This window comes from Leptopilina boulardi, unplaced genomic scaffold (assembly GCF_019393585.1).
Source record: "Leptopilina boulardi isolate dan_hultmark-lab unplaced genomic scaffold, ZJU_Lbou_2.1 LbouV2_5, whole genome shotgun sequence".
Classification (NCBI taxonomy): Eukaryota; Metazoa; Arthropoda; class Insecta; order Hymenoptera; family Figitidae; genus Leptopilina; species Leptopilina boulardi.
Window position 1 is genome coordinate 262384 of NW_026137994.1, and position 21178 is coordinate 283561.

General features: G+C 25.6%; 2 protein-coding genes across 7 annotated transcripts; one reads left to right on the top strand and one right to left on the bottom strand.

The window, feature by feature from the left end:
• The first annotated feature begins 627 nt into the window (after window positions 1-627).
• Window positions 628-16125, top strand: LOC127289741 (uncharacterized). Of its 5 annotated transcripts, XM_051317857.1 has the most exons (8): window positions 629-882; window positions 2629-2827; window positions 5302-5878; window positions 9852-10085; window positions 12405-12562; window positions 12986-13398; window positions 14754-14831; window positions 15843-16125. In XM_051317857.1, exons 3-8 carry the CDS (start codon window positions 5423-5425, stop codon window positions 15980-15982), a joined length of 1479 nt encoding a protein of 492 aa, XP_051173814.1. In that variant the 5' UTR covers window positions 629-882; window positions 2629-2827; window positions 5302-5422; the 3' UTR covers window positions 15983-16125. The 5 variants fall into 5 exon arrangements, with proteins under 5 accessions (XP_051173818.1, XP_051173814.1, XP_051173813.1 ...); XM_051317856.1 differs by lacking the exon at window positions 2629-2827; XM_051317858.1 differs by lacking the exons at window positions 629-882; window positions 2629-2827 and adding an exon at window positions 3166-3185.
• LOC127289742 (prohibitin-2) lies at window positions 16006-21080 on the bottom strand. 2 transcript variants are annotated; one of them, XM_051317862.1, is made up of 6 exons: window positions 20789-21080; window positions 19420-19682; window positions 18963-19280; window positions 17113-17190; window positions 16901-16997; window positions 16006-16424 (listed from the first exon to the last, which is right to left on the bottom strand). In XM_051317862.1, the coding sequence occupies exons 1-6, from the start codon at window positions 20916-20918 to the stop codon at window positions 16294-16296; spliced, it is 1017 nt and encodes a 338-aa protein (XP_051173819.1). In that variant the 5' UTR covers window positions 20919-21080; the 3' UTR covers window positions 16006-16293. The 2 variants fall into 2 exon arrangements, with proteins under 2 accessions (XP_051173819.1, XP_051173820.1); XM_051317863.1 differs by having other exon boundaries at window positions 16006-16519.
• Between the last annotated feature and the right edge of the window lie 98 nt (window positions 21081-21178).

A 21178-nucleotide genomic window follows, 5' to 3' on the forward strand; every position in this document is an offset into this window, starting at 1 on the left:
ATTCAGATATTCAAATATTTTTGGAATATCCTTAGATATTACCAAAATATCTAAATATGGAAATATTCTTTTTTTTAAATTTCATAAATATTTCGCAATATTCTCAAATATTCTCGGAATATCAACAAATATTACAAGAATAATTTTGAATATTATTTTGGAATATTCATAACTATTATGGAATATCCTCAAATATTACAAGAATAATTTTGAATATTATTTTGGAATATTCATAACTATTATGGAATATCCTCAAATATTACAAGAATAATTTTGAATATAATTGTAATATCCATAAAAAAAAAAATTGCAAAAAAATATTTTGGAATATTAATAGTTATTAAAAAAAAAATAATTTTGGGGGAATAAAATAATTAAAATGAGGGGGGGGAGTAAAATTTTTTTTACGTGAATTTTTTTTTTTTATATACCCTTATGGTTTTTTGGATAAGGTGAACCGTCCCTGTGTTAACCGGTGGTCCTCTCTCGATGGTCCACACTCTTAAGAAGTCCCTCCTCCGTAACCGCTTTTCCCCTTTTGACGTCACTCCCACCTTCGTAGAGTGTCTTGTTCGTTCTTTAAGGGGGGCTTTTGCTTCTTGAGTTCTGCACATAAGATAAAACTGAACTCTTCAGTTTACTGCAAACCGTTGCTTTTAACTTGTTTCTCTGTATCCGTGCTGAGAGTTTTATTCATTATTTTTATTATTATTATTATTATTATTATTATTATTATTATACTTTCACGGGGCTAGTAGTTCTTATAGACAAGTAATTTTTTTTCTCTCTCCTTAAAGTGACTATTACATGACAAAAAAAAAAAATTTTTACAAAGTGATTATTATATGTGTCTTCATTTTTTTTTGGTTCTATAAATAAATGGTACGTGTTTTTTTTTTAAAATGGAATTTTGAAAATAAATTTTTTATTAATATATTTTAATAGAAAAGAAAAAAAAAATTTTTTTTTGAAAATTTAAATATTAGAAATCAATTTTTTTTTTTTGAAATTTATTTGTATATAGATAGGAAATATTTCATATATGTATATTCTGTGAATATTCCAGGAATATCTGGTGAATATTATAGTGGTAATATCCTGTAAATATTTTACGAATATCATTTTAAATATTTCCAAAAAATAACTCTTAAATATTCCAAGATAATATCTCGATAATATTTACTGGTAATATCTTATAAATATTACAGTAATATCTTGTAAATATTTCAAGGTAATATCTTAAAAATAATCCAAGTATATTTTTTAAATATTTCAAAATAATATCTCGATAATATTCCAAGGAAATATATAAATATTACAACACTATATATCTCGTAAATATTTAATGGTAATATCAGAAAATATTTCAGGAAAATCTATTAAATTTTTCAAGGTAATATCTTATAAATATATCAAGGTAATATCTTACAAATAATACAGGTAATATCCTGTAAATATTTTCCGGTAATATCCTCTAAATATTCCTTTAATAACTTATTAATATTTCAAGATATTATTTAAAAGTAATATCCGTATAAATATTACAGTAATATCTTGTAAATAATTAAAAGGTAATATCATATACATATTTCATTAATATCTGAGAAAAAATTTTAAGGTAATATCTAGGTTATATCCTAAAAATTTCAAACGAAATATTATATATAAATTATTCAAAATAGTATCAGAATATTAACAGTATATTATAACAAAAGAATATTCCAAATTGAAATTCCAAATTCAATGCAATATTTTAATATTACTTTTTTAAAAATTAGTCGTTGCCTTCCAAAAGGAATATTTAAAAAAAATACTCCAAAAAAAATAGTACAAATATTCCACGATATTTTAAATATTCTTCGAAAATATTACAATTATTATTATTCAAGGATATTCGAAATATTCCACAGGGATATTCCATATGGAATATCAATTTTTTTTAAATGACCTGATTACAAATATTAAAAAGGGATATTACAATTATTCTACAAGAATATCCTCAAATACTCCACAAGGATATTCCAAATGGAATATCAATTTTTAATTTACAAAAGAATATTACAAGTAATAAAAAGGGATATTACAATTATTCTACAAGAATATTCCCAAATACTCTACAAGGATATTCCAAATATTCCGAAATGAATATTCCAAATGGAATATCAATTTTTTAATTTACAGAAGAATATTACATATAATAAAAAGGGATATTAGAATTATTCTTTAAAAATATTACCAAAATACTTAACAAGGATATTCCAAATATTCACAATGGAATATCAATTTTTTTAATTTACAGAAGAAAATTACAAATATTAAAAAGGGATATATTAGAATTATTCTTCAAGAATACTATCAAAATACTCCACAAGGATATTCCAAATATTCCACAATGAATATTCCAAATTGAATATCAAATAATTTTTTTCCAATTTTTTTTAATGTAGAATTATTATAGAATAATGAAAAAGAACGTAAACATTCCTATAGAATATTTCTTATTATTATTATCATTATTTTTTTTCCAAGAATGCAATGACGATCTAAGAATGATAAAATTATATACATTACAATTATTATTATTATTATTATCGTAGTATATAATAATATTTTGTATATATTAAATAGACAAACATACATACATACATAGACGTGATCTCTTGGGTGGATACTCGCGACGATTCACATGAGAAAGTCTCTCCCCATAGAAGCAGATTCACTGTTCGTTGACCATCAGGATAATTCTCGAGACATAATCACACTCGCCAGGAAATCCGTTCGCTCTAAAAGAAGATCTTGATGAAGGAGTTTTCAGTGACACTATATAGTAAAGTACCAAAGGAAACTTCTTATCTTGTATATATATATATTTACTTTTAGAAAAATGCCTCCTCGCTGTGTGCATACAAAAATTTACAATATATATATATACATTGTACAAGAAAAAACAAAACTAACAGGATATTTAATTTTTTTACAGTGAAAATATCAACAAAAAAAACCGGAAGAGTAAAAATAAAAAATAATTTCATAAATTTTCAAAAAAAAACAAAAAAATTGAATAGAAATTTGAAAATTTTTCAATATTATGTGGAATATTTTAGTGACATTCCATGGAATATTCTATTTTTTGAGGAGCGTGGAAACCACATTTTAACGGAAAAAATTGTGTCTCTAGTAGCAGGGTATATTTTAATAACATTCCTGAAATATTCCTTTGGAATATTAGGAATATTCCATTGGAATATTAGGAATATTCCAAATAAATATTAGGAATATTCCAAAATAATATTAGGAATATTACGTCCATATCCCGGGAATATAAAAATGTCTATCTTTTAGAAATTTTATTTTGGAATATTCCAAAAGAATATTAGGAATATTCCAAAGGAATATTACGTCCATATCCCGGGAATATAAAAATGTCTATCTTTTAGAAATTTTATTTTGGAATATTCCTTTGGAATATTGTAGGAATACTGTATGAATATTCCTTTAGAATATTGTAGGAATACTGTATAAATATTCCTTTGGAATATTAAAAAAAAGATTCCTAGGAATGTTGTATGATTATTGTATTAATATGCCTTTATATTAATGAAGGAATATTCCTTCGGAATATTGTAAGAACATTATTTGGAGTATTGTAGGAATATTTCTTCGGAATATTATAAAAAAAAATTTTTGGAATATTTTAGGAATACTATATAAACATTACTTTTGTATTAATGTAGAAATATTCTTTTGGAATATTAAAAAAACATTTCTCGGAATATTTCATGATTATTGTTCGAATATTCCTCGAAATATATTATAATTATTGTATAAATATTCCATTGGAATAATGTAGGAATATTTTTTGGAATATTTCAACAGAATTATTTAATTATTTTTATTATTATTATTATTATTATTACTATGAATATGGGACAATCTCAAGTGATACATTAGGGTCGATATCAAAGGACATTTTTTGTGGTTTCTTCAGAAACGTCAAATCACTTTTTATTCTCAACTTCAATGGGGTAAACAGGTAAATAGACTGCTTATTATCGTCACGTAAGATGTAACGCGTTCCAGGCACGCGCACTCGGAAGAAAATATTTTATCAGATATATAAATTCGCATATAATATGTGTAAAAAAATATTTTTAATAAATTTTCATCCCCCTTTTTTCTGTATAAATTTTTTTCTTCTATTAATTAATTAAGGAACAATAAAAAATATAATAATAATAATAATAATTAAATATTATTAAATTATTTCAGTGGAATATTTTCTACGATATTAATAAATTATTCTAATGTAACATTATCTGTGATATTACCAAAATATTCCAAAGGAATATTAGTAAAATATTCCCCACGATATTAATAAAATATTCCACCAAAATATTCCTTACTATATTACCAAAATATTCCAAAGGAATATTAGTAAGATATTCCCTATATTAGTGAAATATTCCACCGAAATATTTCCTGGAATATTACCAAAATATTCCTTACTATATTACCAAAAATAATCCAAAGGAATATTAGTAAAATATTCCCTGCGATATTACCAAAATATTCCAAAGGAATATTAGTAAAATATTCCTTATGATATTACGAAAATAATCTAAAGGAATATTAGGAAAATATTCCTTACGATATTACCAAAATAATCCAAAACAATATTAGTAAATTATTCCAACGAAATATTCCCTGCGATATTACCAAAATATTCCAAAGGAATATTAGTAAAATATTCCTCACGATATTAATAAAATATTACACCGAAATATTCCCTGCAATATTAGCAAAATATTCCATACTATATTACCAAAATATTCCCTATATTACTAAAATATTCCACCGAACTATTTTCTGGAATATTGCTAAAATATTCCTTACTATATTACTAAAATAATCCAAAGGAATATTAGTAACATATTTTTTACGATATTACCAAAATAATCCAAAAGAATATTAGTAAATTATTCCAACGAAATATTCTAAAGGAATATTAGTAAAATATTCCTTAAGATATTACCAAAATAATATTATTTAGTAGAGAATATTAGTTAATATTCCCTACGATAATACTAATATATTCCAACGAAACATTTCCTGCGCGATATTACCAAAATTTTCTAAAAGTATATTAATAAAATATTACAATGGGATATTACTAGAAATATTCTAATGGAATATTTCCAACGATATTCCAAAATAAATTTCCCTACCGATATTTTAATATTCCTGTAATATTATAAATTATTATTATATAAATCTTTAATTTTTCTTTTTTTTCTCTTTCAGAAAATTTGCAATTTTGATGATTGCGATTAAGGAGAATGCGACAACGAAAACGAAAGCACAAATTAAAAGTGGGCTAATTTTTTAAAAAGCAAAGAAAAAAATAATTTAAAAAAAAAAAAAAATGAGGCTAAGCCCAATTGTAATATCGGCAGCGACTGCATGGGCTGGTCAAACATCGGGTTTACAACATCACGAGCAACGTCGTGGTGTGGCTAATGGTGATTACTATTATCATCATCAACAACAAAAAATGGCATATTTTTCTGGATATCGTCCTGAATTGTCGACAGAATTTTTTTTGGTACCAGTGAACATTGGTGGTGATCGTGTTAGTGGTGATCGTGGCGATGCAAGTGTCGCTAGTGTTGTCAGTGTACCAGCACCAAATCATACAATATCAATATATCGTGGTCCAGGTGGTCATCGTTCAACATCAACAATTGATACGACAAAATTAAATAGTGCCACGAGACTTTGGCCATTAATAAGGCCACATCCATGGGCACTACCACTTGTTGCATTTAGTGCTGTGACAATGTTTTTAATGGCGAGTTTTGAAATTTTTGTCCTCTGCAAAGTACGTTATTTACTATATATTTTATTTCAAAAAAAAAATTCCTTTTTTTTCTCGTAGTATCCAAAATATTTCAATATTACAAAAATATTTTTTGATAGTCATATTTAGAAGTAATATCCCTGAGATATTCCACTGATATTACAATATTATACATTTATACCAATAATATTTTTCGTTTTTTTGAAAAATTTGATTTTTTTATTTTGGTAATATCCGAGATATTCCATTGATATTACGATATTATACATTTATACCAATAATATTTTTCGTTTTTTTTGAAAAATTTGATTTCTTTATTTTGGTAATATCCGAGATATTCCATTGATATTACGATATTATACATTTATACCAATAATATTTTTCGTTTTTTTGAAAATTTTGATTTTTTTATTTTGGTAATATCCGAGATATTCCATTGATATTACGATATTCTTTCAATATCTAAAGTATCTCCTTGTATTTCCTGGAAATAATTCGGGATATTCTATGGATATTAAAAATACTAAAGAATATTCCACTGATACTATAATATCCTTGAGATATTCCATTGACATTACAAAATTAGACATTTCTTTTTAATTTTTTTTTAACTTTAAAGAAAATTTATTCTATTTTTTTGGTAATATCCGAGATATTCCATTGATATTACGATATTCTATCCATATCTGAAGTATCTCCTTACATTCCTTGATAATAATTCGGGATATTCTGCAGATATTACAAATACTATTTTAAAAATATTCCACTGATATTAGAATATCCTTGTGATATTCCATTGACATTACAATATTCGTTTTTTGGTAATATCCGAGATATTCCATTGATATTATGATATTCTTTCTATTCCTAAAATATCTCCTGATATTCCGTGATAATCGTAATATTCCGTAGATATTAAAAATATTACTTTGAGGATATTCCATTGTTATTAGAATATCCTTGAGATATTCCACTGACATTACAAAATTACAACTTTATACTACTCTTTACATTTTTTTTAGAAAAAAAAATTTTATTCCATTTTTTAGAATATCCGAGATATTACATTGATATTACAATAGTACATTATTCCTAGGATATTATTCTAATAAATTACAATCTAAAACATTATTTTTGTAATGATTAAAATAATTTTTAACCTTTTCTCTCATTTTTTTTTTCTAAAATGCCTTCAATTAATAAAATGTTTAACCTGTTTTGTAACTAATAAAGCAACTTTCCAATATTAACGAAATCCAAATAACACGGAAATAGAAACGATTTTCATTTTTAGAGTAAATTTAAAATAGCTTTCATTTTAAATTGGAAATTTTAATTAATCGATCGACATCTTTAATAGACCGAACAAAAATTCCTTTTTTTTTCTCTTTTTTAAATACAACAAAAGATGAATTAATTTTATTCGTTAATTTAAGAAAAATTTTATTCTAAATAAATGAAAAACATTAAATTTTAATAAATAATATTCCAGGAATATTATTAGTGGAATATTTTTAAAAATATTAATTAAATACTCCAGAAATATTGTATATTATTTTAGGGGAAAATATTAAGAATATTTAGGTAATATCGAAATTTCGGTAACATCATTCGAATATTATGAGAATATTACTATGTATCCTATGATATTATGTAATATCTATAGGAATATCCTATTATATTACGAAATATCGATAAGAATATCATATGATATTATGTAATATCTATAGGAATATCCTATTATATTATGTAATATCGATAGGAATATCCTATTATATTACGTAATATCGATAGGAATATCTTATGGAAATAGTATTTTATTTTCAATGTGAAATATTCAAAATATTTTGGTAATATCGCTGGAATATTTCACGAATATTACTGCAGTATCATTGGAATATTTTATGAATATTACTGAGTAATATCAATTGACTTTTTTCTCAGTAATATTTTTTAAATATTACATATTTTTAAATTTATTTAATATCCTTAAATATTCTAAATTTTAATTTTTATAAAATTACGTAATATCTATAAATATTTTTAAGATATATACATATATGTAATATCAAATGGAATATTCTCCAAAAAGGGATATATATATATATATATATATATATATATATATATATATATAATATAATATAAATTAATTATTTCTAAATTATTATATTTAATATTAATAATTTAAAGAAAAACTAAAATTATCTATAATTTAATTGAAATTAAATTTAATGTTAAAAAAAATAGAGGAGTTGGGGATAAGGAGTGATAAAGAAAATAATATGTAATTGATATCAATAATAATAAAAAAAAGGAAGTGGCTATAGAAATTCCTATAATAAACACAAAAGTGCTATATAGAAGAGCGCGAGTCACCGAGTAATTAGAGTAATAGTAATTTGAATGCCTGGCCACTCGGGGAGAAATTAAACAGAGCCAGAAGAAAACGACGCTCAAACGATTATACATATATATACATAGTATATATACCTACCTCACACAATCTTAATGCAAAAATTGTTTTCATTTCGTTCTCGGACAAGCTCCAATAATTTTTATATTTATAATCGTGCGGCGCGGATCATTTCACGACTTCCCGATAATCGCAAGGGGGGATATAATGGCAAGGCCTAGTTTCCGCTTCAATCATTCGTTAACTCATCCTTAATCGTAGATTTCAAATATATATATATATATAACAAATAAAAAATTTTACGCTTCATCAAATAAGAATATTGTTAAAAAATATAATTAAATTTAGTTCTGTTTTTTATTTAAGTTAAAAAATCCCTTACAATAATATAATAATTTTTGTAATAAATAAATTTAAAATATTGCATATTAAAAATTAATTAATGTTATTATTATTATTATTATTATTATTATGACGAAAATTATTTAAATTCCAATCGTTTCTAAGGAAACTATTACCAATAGCAACCGTTGCTATGGCAACTGATTTTTAGTAACTGTTGACATAGTAAATGTTGCCATAGAAACCAACTGTTACCATAGTAACGGTTGCCATAGAAACCAACTTTTGCCTTAGAAACCAACTGTTACCATAGTAACTGTTGCCATAGAAACCAACTGTTACCAAAGTAACTGTTGCCATAGAAACCAACTGTTACTAAAGTAATTGTTGCCTTAGAAACCAACTGTTACCATAGAAACCAACTTTTGCCGTAGAAACCAACTGTTACCATAGTAACTGTTGCCATAGAAACCAACTGTTACCAATGTAACTGTTGCCATAGAAACCAACTGTTACCATAGAAACCAACTGTTACTAAAGTAATTGTTGCCTTAGAAACCAACTGTTACCATAGAAACCAACTTTTGCCGTAGAAACCAACTGTTACCAATGTAACTGTTGCCATAGAAACCAACTGTTACCAAAGTAACTGTTGCCATAGAAACCAACTGTTACTAAAGTAATTGTTGCCTTAGAAACCAACTGTTACCATAGAAACCAACTTTTGCCGTAGAAACCAACTGTTACCATAGTAACTGTTGCCATAGAAATCAACTGTTACCAATGTAACTGTTGCCATAGAAACCAACTGTTACCAAAGTACCTGTTGCCATAGAAACCAACTGTTACTAAAGTAACTATTGTCTTAGAAACCAACTGTTAGCATACACAGTAAAAACAAAGTCTTAAACCGTTTACACCTTAAATTAAGCCCATATATTTTGCATAAGTCTGTCCTTTTTTAATTGGTCTGACTCCGTTTACACCTTAAATTCACCCTCAAAAATAGGCTGAAATCAAGATTTCTTTTTTAGTGTGTAGTAACTGTTGCCATTTTAACTGTTGCCTTAGAAACCAACTGTTACCATAGTAACTGTTGCAATAGAAACCAACTGTTACCATAGTAACGGTTGCAATAGAAACTGTTGCCATAGTAACGGTTGCTATGGTAATTGTTTCAATAGAAACGAGGCGGGTTTTAAAAAATTAAAAAAAAATTTTTTTTTCTGTTTTAAGGCAAGAACCACAGCTCCAAGTAGACGGCATTTGTTCTTGGGTCAAGCACTTTTATTGGGTCTTTTTTTCTTAGCTGGCCTCTCAGCCGCAGCATCAATCACACCAAATCTTTTATCGTGTGCGGCTTTCAGACTCGTTGGACTGCCGGCAGCTCTTGTTTTCGCTGCCCTCCTTGTCAAATGCGTTTTTTTACTTTCACTAAACAGTGGCGTTTATCTACCAGCGCCTTATCAGGTAAAAACAATATATAAAATATATTTACCTTATATATTTTATAATATTATATTATATTTTTTTATTTATTAAAAATAAATTAAATAATTTTTTTTCTCATTCTTAAATTTTTACAAAATTATAGAAATATATAAAATACAGAATATTCTTTATGTGTGGTTTTTTTTAGAAAAAACTACTTTTTGAGGTTATGTTCAACTTTTGACCTTTAAAAATAAAAATTTCTCTATCTTTTTGTTTTTTTTTTTTTTTATCTGTAAAATTAGAAACTAAACTGTCGAAGGTTACACGTGAAAGAAAAATGAGAGTTTGTTACATTCTATTCTATTTTTTTTTTTCTATATTATTTCCGCGGTTGCCAGGGAATTGATGAAGATCTTAGATAACGTGTCGCAAAAATATATATATAATGAATATATTGTTTTGTTTTGACTTCTATATATGAATTTTTCTCAAGTTTCTATATGAAGCTTTCTCTCAAATGGGAAAAAGGAAAAAAAAAATAGAAACGCGCGCGAAACAAGTTATAAAAAGTATAATATAATATAATATAATTCTGTGAAAACAATTATCTCACGTGCATCTCAATTTTTTTAGCATAAAAATACAGGAATTCCATTGCAAAAAAAAAAAATTAACATCAAACAATGTGTTATTTATAATTATTATTTTTTCTTCAATGACTTTGAAAACACTTGGAATCAACCATGCAAGACGCATATATATATAAACGCGTGTAATATGTATTATATATATATATGTATAGCAATAAATTTTTTATAACTATATATTTAATATAAATAATTAGAATTGGAAATAACTAATTAAAATATTTCCTCTTTCTATTATTTATTTTTTATAAGTTTCAAAAAAATATTATTGTATATTAAATAATTGCAAAATTTTGACCTAGTTTACCTTTTGAATCTATTTCACCGACTGCAGATAAGGCAGATTTCTGTACTACCTACAGTCGGTAAAAAAGAACTCAATCATTACATGCACTGCGGTACTAAAAATAATTATTATTGTACAATAGTTAAAAATGTGCCCTTTCAATCTATTACACCGACTATAGATAAGGCAGGTTTCTGTTTTATCTTCAGTTGGTAATAAATAAAATCATTACTGGCATTGGTACTAAAAATAATTATTGTATATTAAATGGTTGAAAATTTTTCTGCAATTGTGCCCTTTGAATCTACTTTTCTGACTGTAGATAAGGCAGATTTCTACATTATCTGCAGTCAGTAAAAATGTAAGCAATCACCTAATGCACTGCGGTACTAAAAGTAATAATTATTTTCTAATAGTTGGCAATTTTGTACACTTGTGCTGTTTAAATCTACTTTATCGACTGCGGATAAGGCAGATTTCTACATTATCCACAGTCGATAAAATTAAGGGGTTATACCTGTTTCGAGGCTTAAAAAAAGGATGTTTTTAAAGACTTTTTCGTGAATACAGTTTTAAATAATCGTTGGCAACTAATATACCACTTAATTAAGCAACTTTTAAATAATGAGAAAAAATTTTATTACGAATTTATTTTACAAATTGTCGGCTGTATGGTTGCATAAAAAGTGCAATGTATTTTTGCAGTCCTCCGCGGCGAGCAGTTGAAGTCCCCTGGATCGTCATCTAGAAGCACAAAAAATTTTTTTTCATAAACTACATAAGATTATCTAGTGAAGTACACATGATCATAATTTTAGAATTTTTTTTGTAGAATTGTGAGAATTATAAAAATAAATCGCATTTTTGACCCAAAAAAATCGATTTTAATTGTTTATAAAAAAAAATTCTCTTCATCAATTTTAAAAATCGTGTGTACTTCACTAGATAATTTAACTAAGAAGCTACAGTTAAATTTTTAGCTCAATCGGACAATAACTCTTCGAGTTCTACTGCTCGCCGATTTGTAAAATATGGTTTCGAGAAAAACGCGTTTGAAGTTTCACAACACTATAATTTTTAATAATCTCATGCATTTGGTTAATAAATTTTTTTTACCTTCACTCTGCTATCCCAGCACCATATAATTGTCCCTCAGTGGCCGTATTTGTCTCTTCCAGCTCCTTTCTCACTGAAGTTATGCTCCGTCGAGCATTTTTTTTCGGAAAAATTAAAATTATGCATTATGGCGCTTCCGAAATGCTCCAGAAAAAATAATTTTAACAACATTTCCAAGTTGTTTTCGTGCAAGGACGTCATTGATTATTAATCTAGGAATGTTATAGTCTATTTTAAGCAAAAAAAAAAAAAATCGAAAAAAAAATTTTTCAGGCAGGTATAACCCCTTAAAATCAATCATTACAGGCATTGGTACTGATCTTTGCTGTTCTCGTGCAAGTAGCAATTAACGCACAATGGTTCTATGGTGAACCACCAGCTGTAATTTCAAATCAAAACGCAAGTCGTACCTCATTTGGATCAGCGTGCAAAACACCCGTCAGCCATACTCTCGCTTCTCTAGGGTAAGCAATTAATTTATATCGCTTTAATATTTATATCACTATTACTTTCTCACTTTGACACCTGCCTTACCGACTGTAAGTAAAAAAATTTCTACCTTTATCTACTGTAATTAAAAAAGGTACTGCCTTTACCAACAGCCGACAAAGGTCATAATATATGAAGCAGTTTTTTATTACCGACTGCAGATAAGTTAGTTTTCTTTCTTACCGACTGTAGGTAAAAAAAACTTTCGCTTTTATCTACTGTAGGTAAAGAAGGTACTAACAGCAAGGTCATAACATATAAAACAGTTTTCTTCATTACCAACTGCAGATAAGTTAGTTTCCTACTTTACCGACTGTAGGTAAAGAAGAAAACTATCTTATAGGCAGTCGGTAATAAAGAAAATAAGACATATTTTAGTAACATAAAATTAATTTTAGATATCCAAGTACGTTACTTGTTGCTGTTACGTGTCTGGCGGTAAGAGCACGTGGTGTACGTGATAATCATAGAGAGGCGGCATTTATTGGTCTTGCTGTTGGTCTCTCACTACCAACATGGATTGCAACGGCAATTGGTGCACTAACTGCACCGGAAGATGTTCGTGAAGCATGGGTCGCCTTTGGATTATTGTCAACGTCATTTCTTGTTTTTTTGACAATGTTTCTGCCAAAGGGACGTCAACTTGCCGCACTTGGTAGGGAAAATTCGGCAGCAATAACTGCCGCAATGCGTGATCGTGAGGAACAACTAAGTTGCAGTTCACTACCAGGCAGTGGTTATTCGCCATCATTTTTTCATTTTAAACCCGCTGACACGAGTTTAAAACGAAAAGTCGACTATCACAGTACTGGTAAGTTTGTTATCACTCAATGCCTTAAACGTTTTTTTTATTTTTCTCAACCATAATTATTGGTTTTTTGCTTTTTAAATTTATTATTCATCATTAATATAAAACAACCTTTTTTTGTAACGGTCCGTTACTTTTTCTGATATCCTCTTCCGTGTCGATCCTGAAACAAAAAAAAGGAAAAATTATTATTATTATTTTTCCAATTTATGTACTATCGGTATAGTAGATAAATTAGTAATCTGCTTTATCGACTGTAGATAAAAAAATTTTTTTATTTAAAAAAATTAATAAATTCTTTTTTTTATCGAATGCAATTTAGATATTTTCTATTTACGTCATTAATTTGTGATGAATCTATTGCGTCTAGAAAGCTAATCGTAACAATTACCAGATAAATTCGAGAAGCGTTACTAATGAGTTACTCAATTCACTTACGAAATTGTGCAAAAAAAAAATTTGAATTTCTAACGAAAGCTCATTGCAATTTTCATATAAATATATAAATATATATAAAATTATAATGCGAAGATTTAACATTTCAAGGTTACATTATTTTAATTGAAACAAATATTTTGATAATTTGACTCCCAATTATTAATTTCCGCTTCTACGATCATTTTAATGACTCGACTGCATTTTTTTTTCTTCTCTCTATCTTATCTTTTTAATCAATCGACGGGCAATTAATCGCTCATTAATATCCACGAAACTCGGGTAAATTTAAATTAACCTTTATATATATTTTTTTTAAATTGTATTTTTAAATAATTAATTTTTCATTTTGTTGTTACTAATAGTTTAATTAATTGTTGTTAATGGTAATAATAATAATATTTTTATCCAATTTAATTATTTTATTTAAAAATTTATTTTACGCATTAAAATAGAACTTTTGTTAAAATCTAGTACGAAACTTTTAACGATAGTATAATTATATGAAATTATAATTATAGTCGTATATTACTTTTGTGAGTTATTATAGTGAAAAGTGGCACTCTTCATCTTTAAAGATTTTCTCTTGCAATTCACGCAAGGTCGATTATTTAAGATTTTCTCCTTAAAAGAGGGAAAACACCGGAAATTCCGCCTTTATTTTTACACTAGTTCCGTTTTGTCTTTTTTTTTGTTTTTTTTTTTTTAAAAAAAAATTGAAAAATAAATTGCAAAAAACGATTTCAGTGAAATTTCTTGTAATTTGGTAGTTTTGTAGATTTTTTAAAACATTTTTTTGTTTTGTTTTGTTTTGACAATCAAAAACTACAAAATTTATTTAACTGCATTGGAAATTATATAAAAAATTAAATAATAATTAGAAAAAAATATATATAAATACCAAAATAACTCGATGTTTTCAGATCGTGTGGCATTGGTCTCTTCCGGTATTCCTCGATGCAATGCATGTAGACACGGAAGCAGTCCAATTTACTCTGACGGTGAATAGAAAATATATTTTTCACACTTTTTTTTCTATATATAAAAAAAAAACTTTTTTACTTTGAAAATAAAAATTCCACTTTGAAAATTCATTTCCTGTAAAAAAAATGTGTTTAAAAACAAACAAAAATTTAAAAATATAAAATTTTGAATTAAAAAATATTTTGTAAAAAAAAATGTTGTCAAAGCTACTAACAAGAAAAAAAAAGATGTGAAATTATTTTTCCCAGAGAAAAAATTTTAAATTTAATTCATTCCATGTGCATCAAACTGTGACCTTGTAATCAAGATTAACTTCTGAATTTATGGTGTTTTTTTTTTGTTGTTGTTCCTTCTCAGTTTACGCGATTTTTCATTGTATGCTTATTAGTACAAATTTATATGGGTCACATTCTTTTTTTTTCATTTCAAGGACGTGTTAAAAAAAAGACTTTCATCTTATTAAGAAAATCTACAGAAAAAGAAAGGAATTTAAAATGACTTCTTGAAAAATATTTTCACTTTTTTTCAAGTATTTCTTTTTTTTAAATAAAATATTAAAATATTTTTTTAAAATATTAAAATTTTTTACCTTCTGTCGGTAAAACAGAAGGACAGAACATTTTTTCCAACTCGGGAAAAAATTGAGCGGGAAATTAAAAAATTTTTTACACGTTCTCTTCTAGTTGTAAAAAAATTCCAAGTGCCATTTTTTTATCTACTTTACCGACTGTAGATAAAGGATAAAAGCCACATTAAGTTTTAGAAAAATATATATTTTTTTGAAATAAAAATAGTAATTTAAAATCTTTGCCTATTTTCTCCGAGTTGCAAAAAAAGTTCAAGGTGCCATTTTCTCGATCTACTTTACCGACAGTAGGTAAAGGATAAAAGCCCCTTATTTCCAGTTTTTAAAGAAATTATATTTTTTAAATATAAAAATTTTAAAAAAAATAAAAACTAAAACATTTTTTAATGAAAATGGAAAAAAATCTTCTTCTTTTAATAGATGGAAAAAATTTTGGTTTCAGATGTACATGGAGGAATGGATCCTTTTGTAATGTCACATGGGGTTTATTTAAGGCCCGAGGACGTTGGTAATCTTTACACAACGCTTTCAACCAATCCGAATGTTTTTTTCCAAAGGGCACATCCGGGAATGATGTATTAGTGGAGAAAAAAAAGAAATACTCATTAAATTTTTATAAACTGTACATATATATAATAATGCATTTTTTTATATTTTCAAAAAATAAAAAAAAAAGAAACTACTTTATAACTGTAAAATGAAAAATATAAACATTTCGACGAATACTTCCCGCACATTTTTTTTTTAGAACCCTGCTAATATTTTTTTGACAAATATAAATTTTTTATTGTCTTAGATTTTTTTTTTAATTTAAATTTTTTGCTCTACTTTACCGACGTGCATATGGAATTTTTTTTTTCAAAAGGAATTAATCAGTGTTCTTTTTTGATAATTCACGATACAATTATTTTGGCTCCGTGTTCCGCCGATTCCATGAGAAGGGAAGCGGATTCCTTTAACTGCTTTTCAATTTTAGAATTAACCGTCTCCATTCTCGGCCTCAAATTCTTTATTCTTCCGGAACCTGAAAGAAAAACGTTCTCGAGATTCACAAACGAGCGCAATTCTTTCATTTTCCGTCAAATTTCTTCTTTTTCAAAAATTAATCTTCTTCATTTGCTAAACAAAAAAAAAAAACAAAAAAAAATTTTATCTTCCAAAAATTTTTTTTTTTTAAATTTTTGTTCTCTTAATTTTATAGTAAAATAAAATTAGAAAAAAAAACTCAAAAATGGGATTTTAGATGGAAATTTTCGCTCTTTGAGGAATAATATAATAAATGACAAAGGACAAGTGAATATTGAGAAAATTGACTATAAAGACCTGCACTCTCTTATTACAACAAAATCTACATTAACAATGAAATAATGATAATAGGCAAAAAAAAAAAAAAGTCGACAAATATTAAATTAAATCGACTGTTTTTCACCAACTCGTTAGAAATAAATGCATTTTATGTTTTACAATGGTTTTTGTTTTTGTTTTTTTTTTACTTCTTACTTTTGAGTTTCTCGGATAGATCGTCAAACGCTGGATCCTGAATGTTCAACATCAATGCACTGCCATTGAGATAAACGCGATTCGCTGAATTTGAAACCTACAGGAGAGCAACAAAAAAAAAAATGTGCTTAATAAGCTTCATTTTTTTCCCCTTTTTTTTTAATTACTAGATATTTGAAAAAAAAAAATCTAAATAATTAAATTTTTATTACCGTGCGTGAAATTGTCTGTGCGGCGCGAAGTTTTCGCAATTTGAGATAACCAGGATTTTGGCTGACTGCTAGACCCAAGTGCTGAGTGGTTAAGGAAAAAATTTTTCTTTGGTTTTTTTTCGAGAAACAGAGTTTTAGAAATTTGAGTTAATTTAAAAAAAAAATAACTATGAAAATTCGAAATTAAATTAATTTATAAAAGAAAATAGGAAAATTCGAAATAAAATTAATTTAAAAAAAAAACTAGAGAAATTTGAAATTAAAATTAATTTAAACTAGGGAAAATCGAACTTAAATTAATTTAAAAAAAAAAACTAGAAAAATTCGAAAATAAAATTAATTTAAACTAGGGAAAATCGAACTTAAATTAATTTAAAAAAAAAAAACTAGAAAAATTCGAAAATAAAATTAATTTAAAATACGGAAAATCGAAATTAAAATTAATTAAAACTAGGGAAAAACAAAATTAAATTAATTTATAATAGAAAATTCGAAATTAAAATTAATTTTCAAAAAAAAAAAACGGGAAAATTCAAAATTTAAATTAGGGAAAATCGAAATTAAATTAATTTAAAAAACTAGGATTAATTTTAATAAAACTAGGAAAATTTGAAATTAAAATTAATTGAAACTAGGGAAAATCGAAATTAAATTAATTTTTTAAAAAAACTATGAAAATTAGAAATTAAAATTAATTTTAAAAAACGATAAAATTTACAATTGACAAAAAAAAAAGAAAAATACATCAATTTTAGAATTTCTAAGGCGAATTTCCGGAAATAGAAAGACAATTTAGAATAGAAAAAATTGAATGAATTTTAATACTAAAATTTTACGAATTAAAAAAACGAGAATTTAAGATAGAAAAATCGAAAATTTTCCCCGATTTGTAAAAATAAAGTAAGAAATTCACGAAAAACGATTTTATAAAAATAGATTTTGAAGAAAAAACTTATTGACCAGAAATTAAAGAAAATTTAAAAAAAAAACTTCCCTAACCATTTAATCGAGGGGCCACATGCAAGAACGGACGAGGCGCTCGGACAAAACCCCGAGCGCCTCGTCTGTTCTTGCATGTGGCCCCTTAATTATTATTAATTAATTCCGATTTTCCTGATCGTTATTGTACTACTAAAAAAAATAAAATTACAAAACGCAATTCTTAACCTAATAATCATGCAACGCAGTGTATTTCGTTTCCAGTTTCTTTTGTCCATTTTGACTTTGTGATTTTTTTTACGTTTCCAGTTTCTTTTGCCCATTTTGACTTTGTCATTTTATTTTTACGTTTCCAGTTTCTTTTGCCCATTTTGACTTCGTCTTTTTTTTTTATCCCCCCAAATACATTCTCTACTCATCGATACTATACATCTTTTTCATCTCTCTTTCTCTTTGACAGTTTTTTCAAATATTTTAAGAACATTTTTGGAACGAACATGGTTTTTTGCCCACTGGGCTCTAATTAACAGTGAAAGTCACTGATTTAAATTAAGAGAGTTTAGTCGTAGATTAAAAAAAAAAATTTACTAAAATCTGAATCTTGTTAGGGAACCTTTTTTGGGGTATTTTCCACTGATTACGAATCTGAAGTCAGATTTTAAAAATTCAAAATTCTCTAGCAAAAGGATCAAAGATAACTCTAATCATGAATTATTTTGAAATGAAAATAAATGAAAAGCTGCAAAGAAAGAAAAATTACCAAGATTTTTATTAATTAACAAATAAATAAAATTTATTTATTAATTAATAAAAAGAAAACTAAAAGAATGAAAAAATTCATTGAAGAAACAATTTTTCTTCTTTCTTCAGTGAATTTTTTCTGTTTTTTTTTTTTTTTCAAAAAAGGATATCATTTTTGCTGCTTCAGCTTCACCCTCGGCTTGAACAATTTTTTGTTGTCGTTCTTGTTTTGCTCTCTCGACAACAAATGCAGCACGTTGCGCCTCTTGTTGTGCAACTTGTTTAGCTTCAACGGCGGCCGTATATTCTTTGCCAAAACTAAGTTCAGTGATCGAGACATCGTCAAGAATAATATTAAAATCACGTGCACGATCAGTTAATTCTTTGCGAATTAAATTCGACACTTGCTGCCGTTGTGTTATTAATTGTGAGGCATTAAATTTGGCAACAACGGATTTTAAAACCTCATTGCAGATACTTGGTAATACCTGGAAAGAAAAATGGAATTTTAAATTTAAAAAAGTAGTTTTAAAAATTTTTTTAAAGTATTTTCAAAAATATTTTTAAGTATTTTTTATAAATTTTTAAATAAATATACTTTTTTTAATTTTTTTTTTTTTTTATTACCCTTTCGTCGTAATCGAGACCAAGTTGACGATACATTGAGGGCAATGTGATGGCGTCAGGACGTGATAGAACACGAAGTGAAATATTCACCATTTGTAAATCTTTTGATCCAGTTGGTGAGGAAATTTTTCTCGGTCTACTTCTAATGTCATAAATAATTGGATATTGAAACCAGGGAATTCGAAAATGTAAACCCTCAGCGAAAATATCCTTTTGCACGCCATTTAATCGGGAAAACATTATACCACGATGTCCACCCTCAACTAAATTTACAAAAAAAAAAAAATTATCGTTTTATTCAATACGAAATCTTGTTATTAAAAAAAAAAAAAAAAAGGTTAAAAAATATTTTTATTTTATTAAATAACTTTTATATTTAATAAAATCAAGACCAAAATTTTGAATTTTGTAAAAAAAAGTAAGATAATTTTTGAGAATAAAAAATTTTAATTAATTTTCACATTGATTTAAATTCAAATATTATTTTAAATTAATAAATTATATTAATTATTACATTAATTATTTTTGCATTATTTATTTATTTAAAATGATAATTAAATTTTAAATAAATGTAAAAAATTCGAAAAAATGTTCTTTAAATTTTTTTGTTCTCAAAAATCTTTCAATAAATGTTTGTAAATAATTTATTTAAATTTAATTATCATTTGAATTAATTATAATTAATTAATTATTCGAATTATAATAATTAATTATTTGAATTTTAATAATTAATTAATTATAATTAATTCGAATGATAATTAAATTTAAATAAATTATTTAACATTCATTTGAAAATCGATTTTTTTTGCATTTTTTATTCTTAAAAATTATTATTTTAAATACCTAATTCATTTAAATTTATTCATTATTTTAATTAATTATTATAATTAATTAAAATAATAAATAAATTATTTATTTTATTTATTTTATTCTATTTATTTTAAATTATTTATTATTTCAATTAATTATAATAATTAATTAATATAATAAAAAAAAATTTTTTTTTATAATTTTCGAGAATAAAAAATTAAATTTTTTATTCTCGAAAATGTTTTTTTGTTTTAAATTTATTATTTTAATTATTAATTATATTAATTAAAATAATAATTAAGTTTAAATAATATTAAAAAATGTCCGTTAAAATAGATATTAAAAAAAAAAATTCGACCTATGAACTCTCTCTGTTCCTCTGTTTCATAAGATTTCTAAATTAATTGAAAAATTCTAACCTCAAAAAAAGGCGGATATTATATAAATAGAAAATGACAAAAAAAAAGGGGAATTTATTATTTAGCTACTGTAAATAGAAAAGAAAATAGTTAATTATTATTATTTTTTTTTGTAATAAATAAATAAATGAAATAAAAACCTGTGAACATTGATTGTGAAATTCCGTAGATTGCGGCGCCGAGTCCAATGAGTGCTGTTGCACCTAAATTTACTCCCGGTGGTAATTTGCCAAGTTTTTTCATATTAAAATCCATTTTACTTTGTGCCATTTTTTTTTTTAAACTTTAACTTTATAAAACTTTTTTAATACTCAACAAAAAGCGAAAAAAAAAATTGATGAAAATAAAAATTTGACAAAAAATGATGATGAAACTATTTTTCATTCGCCTCACTATGCGAAATAACCACGAGCACCACAAGGCCGGGAGAAATTTCTAGGTTAGAAGTTAAAGCAGATTGACCAACGTAAAAACAGGAAATTTACTTTAAACGCAAGGTTGGGATATTCGACAATACTTTCTTTGAATAG